Source organism: Papilio xuthus, unplaced genomic scaffold (genome assembly GCF_000836235.2).
Source record: "Papilio xuthus unplaced genomic scaffold, Pxut_1.1 DF827679.1, whole genome shotgun sequence".
NCBI lineage: Eukaryota > Metazoa > Arthropoda > Insecta > Lepidoptera > Papilionidae > Papilio > Papilio xuthus.
In genome coordinates, this window is record NW_013530970.1 from 983,159 (window position 1) to 995,794 (window position 12,636).

At 35.3% G+C, this 12,636-nt stretch overlaps 1 protein-coding gene across 1 annotated transcript; it reads right to left on the bottom strand.

The window, feature by feature from the left end:
- Window positions 1–9,305: 9,305 nt before the first annotated feature.
- On the bottom strand, window positions 9,306–12,484 carry LOC106117849 (opsin-1). The gene is made up of 9 exons (XM_013312326.1): window positions 12,366–12,484; window positions 12,026–12,107; window positions 11,379–11,499; window positions 11,192–11,309; window positions 10,754–10,967; window positions 10,278–10,425; window positions 10,089–10,199; window positions 9,721–9,887; window positions 9,306–9,570 (listed from the first exon to the last, which is right to left on the bottom strand). The coding sequence occupies exons 2-9, from the start codon at window positions 12,097–12,099 to the stop codon at window positions 9,444–9,446; spliced, it is 1,080 nt and encodes a 359-aa protein (XP_013167780.1). The 5' UTR covers window positions 12,100–12,107; window positions 12,366–12,484; the 3' UTR covers window positions 9,306–9,443.
- Window positions 12,485–12,636: the final 152 nt, after the last annotated feature.

The following is a 12,636-nucleotide window of genomic DNA, read 5'->3' on the forward strand; positions in this document are numbered from 1 at the left end:
TTTTTTATACATCACAAGGTTATACATCCTTTTGTTATATAAAGGCATGCAGATACGTTAAAAGCTTCCATTTTCGTTCCAGGAGGTTTATAAATCAATTACACAGACCTCGTTCGTACAGACATTGCATCATATTTCATTGTAGTAAAATCGTTTATCATATTGTTAATATATCTACGCATATATATTATAGTTTTAAATAATCTATACTTGTTTAACCGTGAGTTTCCGACACCAAAATCTCTGTATAGATGTATAGTTATATCGAACTAATTTTCAAGCGGAATAAACTGTCAGGAATTTCAACATGTGGGAAGTCGAAACAATGCAAAAACTGTCATTTCCTAGCCTAACCATTTATTTAGCTTAAGGCACAAAAAATCTTACTAATATTATAATTACGATTGTTTAGACAGATGGATGGATGGATGGCTGAACGAATCTGGCTGGAATTTAGCATAGACGTAGAACATAGCATGGAAGAACACATAAGATACTAATTTAGTTTTGTTTTTTTTTTTTTAATATCGCGGTGACAGTGCTATAACATGAAGATTTCTTCAGTCGTTGTAAATTATGAACAAATATACCGATGAATTCGCATTTCCCGATTTATCGCTTCGTTACCTCGCTAACCGATGTTTGATTTCCCTGTTCATATTCTATATGTCAAATGATTGATAAATAACGTTTACATGTTATTTACATGTTAAATTTAATTCTATTTATTTATTTAGAGAAGGAATTAAAGCGCTCGCTTCTAATACAATCATGACAATTCTTTATTGAAAATTTAGTGATTTGATTTTTTAATCAAATTCGTAGCTTCTAACTTAAAGTACTTAAAATTATTTGCTTTTTTAATATAGGCATAAGCCCTGTCTTTTTTTTATATATGACAAGGTGGCAAACGAGCTGACACCTGAAATAGCGAAGTGACCGTTGCTTATAGACATCCGCAATTGCATATGCGTTACCCACTTCTATTGGACCGAGGACGGGACGCACAGAAAAGGAATATTTCTCCATACTATGCATCCCCTTCTCCGTTAAATCCAATTCCCCTACCTATCACTACAAGAAAAGGATGGGAAGGGGAATATTAAAAATAGGTGTCTACCCTAAAAACATAAAATCCTACCAATTTAGGCTCAAACCTTTTAAAAATCCCATATCTTTCACAAGCCAATGCGTTCTTAAAAATCTTACGTATATATTTGCTTTAACCAAAAGTAAAGCTCTTGAAGTTCTACATTTTATTTAAAAATGCTAGAAGTAAAAGCACGTTTCAAGTAAGTACGTGAGGAATATTTCCTTCGCTATCATTACTGGGATGCATTAGTGCAGCAGGTAAAAAGATTCCTTTAAAATGACCGTATATACAGACTACGCTATTTACTAATCATTGGCTTATGAGACCAAACTCCATGTAAAACTTGTTATCTCTATTTTGTCAAAGATAATGAGAGGGATAACGATATGTTTTACATATGGATTTTCGTCTCAGAAACCAAATATAAAAATACGGCCACGAATGGTACACTCGTCGTCAAAATTAGGATTACAGAGCGTCAGTGGCTCAGGAGTCAAGCACTTGACTTGCGATCTGCAGGTCCTGAGTTCGAATCCCGCCATGTACCCAATGTGTTTTTCGATTTTTGATTTACATATGTACATTTATCTGACGTTCTTACGCTGAAGGAATACATCGTGATGCAACCTGCACATATCTGAGAAGAAATTCAAATATATGTGTGAAGTCAACCAACCCGCACTTGGCCAGCGTGGTTGACTATGTCCTAGTCACCCCTAACTTAGGGTAGGCTCCGAGCCCCTCAGTGGGGAAATATAGTGTGCTGATGATGATGATATCAAATTAGTAAGATGTATGTAAAATGTATGTATAATTGCCAAAAACATTTGAATAAATTAATCCTAACCTACATTACTTTTAAAATATCGACCTCGCAAAGATATTTTTTCATTTTATTTTCACTTTTCTCAAAGGATCGGGAACAGCTTAAGAACTTAAAAGATATTTTAATACTACATTCATCAATCTCTGTCGGAGGACAGATTATCTTTCTTCAAAGTTTCCCGGAACTTTAGTTATGTGCAAATAGTTTAACACTTGTGAATTTTACATTGTAAAATTAAGTTCGGTAATGCTTTTATAATGTAAGTTAACAAATAATTTAGAAAATTCTATGTGAAACTAAGTAAGCTAATTTTGAGACCACATAGTCTGCTATAAAAATCGTTAACAACCAAAAATACGAGTTAGCTCTAATAAAAACTTTACACTGAACGTACAACTGTCCTTACCTATGTACATATGGTTATTCCCGAAAAATTCTGGTTTCACGTTCACAAGTTTCTATTGCATTAGATATTTCTCTAGTTAAGGTTAGTACGCCTAAAGAAATGTAACTAGCAAAGTTGTAAACACGTTAAAACCTTAAATTAATCTAGGCGCTTAATGGATAATGTTCCAATTTGTGCGATCGCCGTAGAACACTGCCGTTACCCGAACTGGGGCACTTGGCACACCAGCACTATAATTTGTTTTATTAATTCATTTCGCTCTTGGCAAATACAAGAGAATTCACGCGTTAACTTCGACTTAGGAAATCTGTTAGTTGGAGTAAAAATGTTTCAGTAGAATCTGCTAATTAATGGCTGAAGCACACTTCTTTTTTCATGAACCAAAAAAAGACAACTCTATATTACAAGGAGGATCTTTTCTGACATTTTTTTAATGTTGACAGGGGGGCGCAAGTGAGCTGTGACAATATGTGTTTTTCCAGACTGTGTCCTACATTTGTGCCCTATTTCGGCGAGATCCATGCGGCATTTCTGGAGATGCCTTCTAACAAACATCCATTCATGCATCCAAACATTCACATTTATAGTATTTCAAGCAGTCGTCCGTAATTCCGTCCAAAATTGGTAAAAAAACCATAATTAGCCTATGTGTTCTTCCAGACTACGTTCTATATGTATGCCAATTGATCATCCAAATCCTTTCAGTTGTTCTGGAGATACCTTCAAACAACCATCCATCCATCCATCCAAACATTCGCATTTATAATATTAGTAAGATGGTTGGTTCTCAAAGCCCCTAGAGATTAACATGTAGCAAAGACAAATCATGATAGATACGTTGACACGATAAGTTGTTGGCAAATTTATCTGTCAAGTAAAATATTACCAGCGTTTTGGGACATGTACGTTTTGCTCATTCAACTTTGCAACTTAGTTTGTCGTCTTGATATGCTACATGTGGCGACGTTAATCTACTCTGGGGGGTAAATTATAGAAATAATAATAAGTAGAGTAAATAAAAATGGATGTATAATATAAGTTTTTTCAAAAATTTATATTCAATTAAATACTGGATAAAAACTCGGACAGATATTATAAAAACGAAAAGGAAACTAGGAAAAAACAAGAACAACTACTGTAAAAAAAGAGCTTTTAATTTAGAAGAAATGTAAAAAAGTGTATCCAGACTATTCCAATTTGGCAGCATTGATGGTAAAAGAAAATCTACGGATTCTTTCATAGTAATAAAAACAATAATACTAGAACACCCTGTGCATTTGATTTTATATAAACGTTAAGCTTCTTAGCGTTGAGTGAAACTCGATAAGTCCGCCTGCGGGAACTTTAGCTGCAATATTGACTTTGCGAGGTATTGCTCGGACAATATTTTGATATTGTACGAACAATAGCCGGAGAAGCTACTGATATTGTTTCTCAAAGGTAATTGAACTTGCAATAGGTTATATAACAGGAATTAAGTATACGATTTCAACTTAATTTATTGTTAAGTTACTCTAAAACATTTTAGATATAAGTGTCAAAAAATGACTAAGTTTTTGATAATTGTTATGGTTTTAGTAAGGATCTATAGCAAAAGGTGAAACGATGTTACGAAGAGATTTGATGCCCCATCTGTATATAGAGTGGAGTAGAAATATGGACAGAGGGATGATGAGTTTCATTTACTGAAGTACAAACTTCGTAATTTTTATTACCGACATTTATATAACCTTTTATTTTAATTCGCTCGAAAGCAGACAACAGATGGTCTGTATTAACTTCAAGTATGAATCCAAAGTGTCTTCGTCAAATAGACATTGAGTTAGGTTAGCAAGTTGTTTGCCAAGTTGTCATGCAAAAAATAACATGTTTGGAATACGCCGCAAGTTACGTAACGCCAACGTTGGAAGTTTGTTAATCTTTATCAAAAACATCCGCAAAACATATAAAAGGGTCAGTTCTTAATATTTTTTGATGCTACATTGCTTTTGAATATTAATTTTAGACGTCTATTTTTAAATTTTAATGTTAAAAGACTGAATGGTTTTGCATTTAACGATTGAACTGTGTAGCCTTTGAACTTTTGACCATTTCATCATCAGCTCACTATAGAACCCCATTGAATGGCTCGGAGCATACCCTAAGTTAGGCGTGACTAGGTTATAGTCAACCACGCTGGTCTAGTGCGGGTCGATTGATTTCACAAATATCTGTTAATTTCTTCAAATAAGATATGTTGCAGGTTGTATCACGAAGTTTTCCTTCAACGTAAGATCGTGGGATAAATGGTAGATAGCGGTATTCGGACCCAGGACCTGTAGATTTCAAGGTAAGCCATGGGCTACTCACGCTCTGGACCTGACCTGACCATGCAATATTGATTGTAATTAATTTGAATAATTCTATTTAAATTTTCGTTTCATATCCGTAGGAAGTGGATCATAAAAGATTGAAAGGTAATACAGGGAAAATTTCATGTTAATTCCTTCTGAGGTCTGGGAGCTAAGCCGGGGATTGTATCGCGTTTGACCCTTAACTGCTTACATAATTGCCTGTAAGCTTTTGGGAATTAGATTCGTGGAACGTGCGAGATTTGTTTTTTATTCTCTTGGAAATATACAAAAAACAAATGATATTTATATGTAAAGTAAATCGATTCATCATCATCATCAGCTCACTATACGTCCCCATCGAGGGGCTCGGAGCTTACCCTAATTAAGGGTGATTAGGCCATAGTTAACCACGCTGGCCAAGTGCGGGTTGGTTGACTTCACACGTATCTTTGAATTTCTTCTCAGATATGTGCAGGTTGCATCACGATGTTTTCCTTCACCGTAAGAACGTCGGATAAATGTACATATGTTAATCGGTAATCGAGAAAACACGTTGGCACATGGCAGGATCGAACCCAGGACCTGCAGATTGCAAGTCAAGTGTTTGACCACTGAGTCACCGACGCTGTAAGTAAATCGATTATTACTAATATTTTTTTTATTTAATTTCAGACGTTCTTCTTTCCATATTTAAATGACTTATTATCAATGCCATTACAAAAATAAAAATAATTATAAAATAATTATACAGCATTTATTATAGAAAGAAAAATAAATTAAATTTTTTGTAAAGAATTTTGTACCGTAATAATTAATTTAATTTTATAAAAACTTAATAACTATTACATAAAGATTATTATAATAATTTCTACAAAAAATATTATAATCTTAATTAATTCGAACAATATATCTTTAGAACTTCTTTGATTAAGCCTTAAAATAAACTTCTATGAGGCAATTTATAAAATCCACACTCGTAGCAGATGGGACGCCGTAGCATCGTGCTACGGAGACAAATGGAACAGCTTAGCTTTGGGATATCCCCTAACATACGAACATACACCTTCTGTACATTAATCCTTGCATTCGAAGCGATTTGAGCTTTCTACGTGCATTGTTCGTATTGCAAAGTTCGCCACGTATGCTACAGAGGGTTCCAAATGATAATTTTATTAATCTCTTTTCAACCTATTCTTATAAGGAACTAGCTGACGCCCGCGACTCCGTCCGCGTGTATATATAAAAAACTTAATTAGTGTAACCCACCCAACCATCCATCCACATCACATCCATCTAAACATTCGCATTTATTATAATATATTAGTAAGTTAAATAAAAAGAAGCTCTTCAAGGCATAAATTCGAAAAAAAAATGAATAAGTAGTAACCTATGTCCGCCTCCTGGCTGTAAGCTACCTCCTCACCAAATTTTAGGCATATCGGTAAAGTCATTCTTGAGTTATAAATAGTGTAACTAACACGATTTTCTTTTACATATATAGATATTGCCGTCTCTATTTTGTCTAAGCAGGAAGTAAAGGATGACAATAATCTGATACAAATATACACTCAACTGAATTCTGCAGTAACGTTTTTAAACTAGTGTTTTAATAAATATTAATCTTGCTAGTATTATAAACGCAAATGTTTAAATGGATGGATTTATTAGAAGGTATCTCCAGAACGGCTGCATGGATCTTACTGAAATTTTGCATAGATATAAAACATAGTCTGAAAGAACACATAGGCTACTACTTATTTTGTTTTAATCTGAACGGACATAGTCGCGAGCAATAGCTGTATATCGATAAAAATTGAATCTATTTAATTAAAATAGGTAATATAGTAAAGAGTGATCGGCAAAGTACAAAATAACTCCTATTTTTACGTTTAAATGTATAATTATCGTAAAACAATTTTCATGATTATATAGCACTTTACAAAATTTTAATACAGTTTTAGTAGAATTACTTTTCAAAATGAATTCTGTAGATAATTTTCATGAGAATAAAGTCCATGAAAGGATGTGAAGCCTTGAGTCTTATCCGCACGGATGAATTACGTTTCTACGTAACAAAGAAACTTTTCCTCTGTATGAAAATTCCTTAACAAGAAGGTATTTTAAATTTTTTATAATTTCCATAAGAAAAAATTTATACTACGAATATTATTTACATATTTATTCAACCTTCTATGATAAACTTATTGGGTTTTCTTTGCCAAATTACACGATGACGAAAGACCTTATTTTGTATGCAAGTGGTTTAAATTTAGTCCACGTTCTCTTTTCAACCTATTCTTATAAGAAACTAGCTGTCGCCCGCGACTCCGTCCGCGTGGATATATAAAAAACTTAATTAGTGTAGCCTATGTGTTCTTTCAGACTATGTTTTATACGTGTGCCAAATTTAATCCGTTCAGTCGTTCTAGAGATATCTTCAAACACCCATCCATCCATCCACATCACATCCATATAAAACATTCGCATTTATAATATTAGTAAGTTAAATAAAAAGAAGCTCTTCAAGGCGCAAATTCGAAAAAAGATGAACAAAATAGTGTAATATCCTGTGTCCGTCTCCTGGCTCTAAGCTACCTCTTCACCACTTTTCAGCCATATCGGTAAAGCCGTTCTTGAGTTATAAATAGTGTAACTAACACGACTTTCGAAAGACGAAAACGAACGAAGAACGAAAGATGAAAAGTTGAAAGAGAAGTGGATTTGGTAGGGGAGGGGACGCAACGGGAAATATACTATTATTAAAGGCAAGCACCTGCAATTGCGGTTGTCTATGAGCAGCGTTTGCTTGGCTATTTCATATTTAGGGGCCCCGCTTGCTTCTTCACCAACTTATAATAATAAAACTCCAAAGCTCTAAGGTTTAAAACAGTTTAAAGATAGTCAGAAGATAATGTCTTAATCATCCAGCATAAAACAAAAGAGACTCGAGCTTTCGTCTTTTATTTTATCAACGGTTCCTACTTTACATTGTCTGAATAGTACCCATTTCACTTCCGCTGTAGGAACATCGTTACTATTTTCTTCTAAAACGTCTTGTCCGTGACAAGGGTCGAGTGTAGCTTAAGTTACATCGCTATAATTAAGACCGGCTCTTTACTGTCGATGTAAAATACGTGTGTGAATAAATTTCCCTTCCATTCAATCTATGTGATGGCGCACCAGTTTTCTCTAAATCGATCTATCATTCATCAATAATTTCTTGTGATAAGTTATGTAATGCCCCTCAAAAAAGAGGAAAAGAGAGCATCGGCGGCTCAGGGGTTAGCACTTGAATTGTAAACTGCAGGTCCTGATTTCGAATCCTGCAATGTACCATTGTGTTTTTCTATTTTCGATTAACATATGAACATATCCAATGTTCTTACGGTGAAGGAAAAGATCGTGATGCAACCTGCACATATCTGTGAAGAAAATCAAAGGTATATGTGAAGTCAACCTGCACTGGGCCAGCCTGGTTGACTATGGCCTAGTCATCCTTAACTTATAGGCTTTGAGTCCCGCAGTTTCGACGTATGAAGACTGTCCCTACCTTTTGTAGGAAATGAGCAAGCTGATAATGAATTAACTTTAGTGGCATATGACATATTCACATAATATGTTTATATGTCAACATCTACAACAGTTATTGGTTGTTAACTTGATTTGGCTCGAGCCTGGTTATTGCATTTAGTAATTGGGGCATTTGGATATCGTCCAGGGAATTAAATTACCGTTTGCCTGATTCCCCAGCACTTAATGTTATATCAGTTTGAACTATTCTAGTGATATGGCTTAAGTACACTTTATTTGATAGCTTAGTGTAAAAACCATTCGAATTATTTGCAATTTCACTATTTGGCATTGCCTTTAGAACGTTGTTGGTCGTGATTTCATCAGCGAATGCTTCAGGTGCTCGATTATTATGACAAAAGCAAAGAAAAACTTAAGCAATCTTACATTTTTCCAGGATAAAAAAAACATCCAGATCTTTTTTGCTGTTCTCAAAAATTCATCCATCTTTCAAACATTGGCATTGATATTATTTAGATTAAGACTAGATGTAACTATATACAATTATTTCGATTCTAAAACATATTATAGCTTTATACGCCATTTCAAGCAGGATGACGATCCGTGTAGATCCAGCACGTAGTCCCGCCAAATTCTTCAGTAAATGAAGTCACGTTGCACGCATTTGCCACGTGTATAGGAATTCGTTGAAAATGTACATTATTATTTAATATAGGCACATTTATTTTTAATCAACTAGGAAAAGTAAGCGAGTTAATTTAATCTTGACTGTAGTATAATTTAAATTATTCAAATTTTCGTGAGAGATTATAATAAACTTATATAAAAACGGCTAAACACTCACGTATATTCATCCGGTGGCGGCACCGACTAGTTTCGAGCCCATCGGGGGCCTTCATCAGGGTGATTGGGACTGGTATTATTTCGCGGACGCGGCCCGTTGCTCCAGAATAAATACTCCCACTCACCCTGATGAAGGCTCCCGATGGGCTCTAAACTACTGGGTGCCGCCACCGGACGAATATACGTGAGTGTTATCATTTTTCATAAAGACGTATTAGACTTAAAATTATTTCAAAACAATAACATTGAAATAACAAAAGTAAAAGACAATAATAAAGGTTTTGAACCAATTGCTTTTTATTATTTAGTTACATCGTTAATCCGTACAACAAAGCCAAGTATTTTGCCAATAAAGGAGTAGTCTCTGGCAAGATATTGATTATGGAATATCTGTCCCTTTTATCTGGGAGATCAAGCAGATGGTTTTTCTTCGGAAACATTTGTAGCTCGAGATATCGCAGATTCGCTGTCGTCTGACGTCGCCTCACAAGATAATGAAGGGAATTTCTTGTACAACGCCGCTCGATATCTTGGATGACTGTAAAAATATAATGAATCAGATAAACTATATTAATATTGTGGGAGTTGATACCGGAATTTTAATTGTACGCCTACCTTAAGCCCAAGTGTAGTACCAAGAGTAAATAAAATAAAAAATCAAATCAAAATCCTAATAAGAATTAGTTACCTGATACCGTATACAATGGGGTTGTAAACAGCATTAGCCTTGGCGAAAAGTGAGCCCCAGATGGTGGCTAGTGGGCTGATAGGAGCGCTCTCGAAGATGCCCGTGAAGTTGATGATGAGATACGGCGTCCAGGCCATGAACCATAAAGATATCGTCATTAGTGCCACCTATAAAAAATAAATAACTATCAGGATTACCGACCCTAGGAATATTGCGATTTGTTAGTTTTGATTACGATGCGGGTATTTTTTTATAAGACAAGGGGACAAACGAACAGTGGGAACATCGAGGTGTTCATCGACGCGCATGGACATCTGCATGTTGTATTTGTCGTTAATTAGATTTCTTACTTGTCTATGAGCACTTACCTTAGCCAATTTACATTCAGTGCTAGCGTTGGCTGTCTCAGATGACCTAAGCGAAGCAACATTCATCTTCTTAGCTTGTTCTCGCATAGTCTTCTCATGAGCAGCCACCGCCTGAAAATCATATGGTGAAAACAATACGATTAGGAATTATAATTAAGAAGAAATTTTACATGTTGTGAGAAACTTTACCTTTACAATGAAGAAATAGGAATAGATGATAAGTAAAAGTGGCGCGAAGTAGACAAAAATTGAGTACACGAGGATGTAGCTGCGGCTGTTCCAGTTCTTAGTTAGGTAATCAGTTCCACATGCTGTCATGTTTCCCTCCGGCACATATCTGAAAGTATCATCATGATTCAAATATATAAGCTTGAATGATTAAATCTCATTATGACTATTGAACAGAATCCTAAGTCCATAACCGGATTATCTCTCAATATTAGTTGGTACGATTCTGTTGCAGTCTACTAATATATAATAAATAATTGTATTTCTACAATATTCTTCCCAAGTAGAGTTGGCGTCATGCAAGCTGTAAAGATTAAGTCAAAATCTTAAGGATCATAAAACCTCGTGTGCCGACCCTACATGAATAGGATAAGGCCATGAAGAGGGATAATAGTCAGACAACGCATAATGAATAAATGAATGTAATTATACATTACCTATTCCATCCAAAGAACGGGGCCAGAGTCCAAGCTAAGGCAGCAATCCAAACCGCAAGAATACGTGCCAGTGCGCCGTTCTTACTCATGGGTTTAGCAGCGATACCTTTTACGATGACATTGTATCGATCAAATGCTATCATTGTCATAGTCCATATTGACACACAACCGAATAGTGATCCAGCACAACCGTACAGCTCACAGGCAAAAGGACCTGAAAGTAAAAGAAGAATTAAAAAGAACGCTGTTGTTAAAAAAAAGATGGATGAAAGTTTGTTACAAGGCGGCTGTATAGATGATGGATATAAATAAAATTTGGCATAGATGTACGATAGAATATAGTCTGGAAGAACACAAAAGCTACTGAAATTTTTTTAATACCGCGCGGACAGAGTCGTTGGCGACAGCTAGTGGTTAATAAAATGTTCGTATACTAACCGAATACCCAAGTTTCATTGTAACAGTTAATAACCATTGCAGGGGCCATCGCACACATCATCAAAAAGTCGGAGAAGGCAAGATTGACGACGAGCAAATTGGAAGGCGTCTTAAGATTCTGTAAACAAGTGAAACGTTTTAATAATAACTCATATTAGTAACATTAATGAGGGAATTGTTAAAATACCTTAGTAGATGTAAAAATGTAGATAACCATTCCATTACCAATGATGGATATAAAGCCAAGAACACCTATAGTGAAGCCTAAAAGACCATGCCATAATGGATTCATGGGTGGAAATTGGTACCTGCAAATAAGACGATTGATAAAAATATACTGGACCATAATTATTAAAATATTGTAAAAATGATTGTTTTTTAATATCACAAGGTGGCAAACGAGCGAGTGGCCACCTAATATCGCTGTAATAGCGAAGTGACCGTTGCCCATAGACATATGCAATTGCCTATGCGTTGCCTACCTTTAATCGACGGAGGAGAGGATGCACAGAGAGAAAATATTTTCCCTTTCCATGCATCCTCTCATCCACTTCCACTTCCCATCCTTTCCTTATAAGAAAAAGGGTGGGAAGGGAAAGAGGATTAAATTAGGCCTCCGGGACGCATACTCGGCAGACGAAACGCGAAATAGCTTCCACTTTACGCCTGTCTACTGTGTGGTCGTGGTATTTCACCGGGCGAGCCGGGCCAATTCGTGCGAAGATGTTAAAGTTCTACCACTGTTAAAGATGTATCCTTTACTCTTAAGAGTTCAGTCTCTCTGTTTAAAGTTTTATGAAATACGTGCTTAAAGTAAAATATAGAAAGGCTTACCAGTGTGGGTCGATTAAATCCATCATATCAGCTGGAACCATGTCTACTACAGTTTGGTTACTGCCGTACATCATCTTGCCGTCTAATGGAAAATAATAAGTATTATAAGAGAAGAAAAAAAGACAAAGAGAACTGTGCCTCTAGTAAGAAAGTAGGAAAACGTTTTTATCAATAGTAATTTATAAGTTTACTTTGATCATTTAAAATGGAATGAGGATTACTAAGAAGATCCTTAATGGTAATTTTTATAAGAAATCCACGTTAATAAAGTATACTTAAGTGGCAATTAAGGACCCTGAACATTATTAAAGACTCTCTAGAACAGTTTGAAAGTATTTACCTTTTGGTTTTGTATAATAGTTGGAATCAGGAAGTTAGGCTAAAACCAAAGACTTGGAGAAAATCAATATGAACTACTCCAGTCTTTGGTACACCTTCCCTGTTCGGGTTGCCGGGGCTAGTCGGAGACTACTCGTTTACTTCAAGAAAGAAACACCTTTTATACTAATATTTTACGGGATTAACATTTGTAACTAGAAATCCAATATTCATAATTAGATATTATTCTTGTAGGTGAGGTGACATTGGTACTTAAAGGTTAATCAAATTTG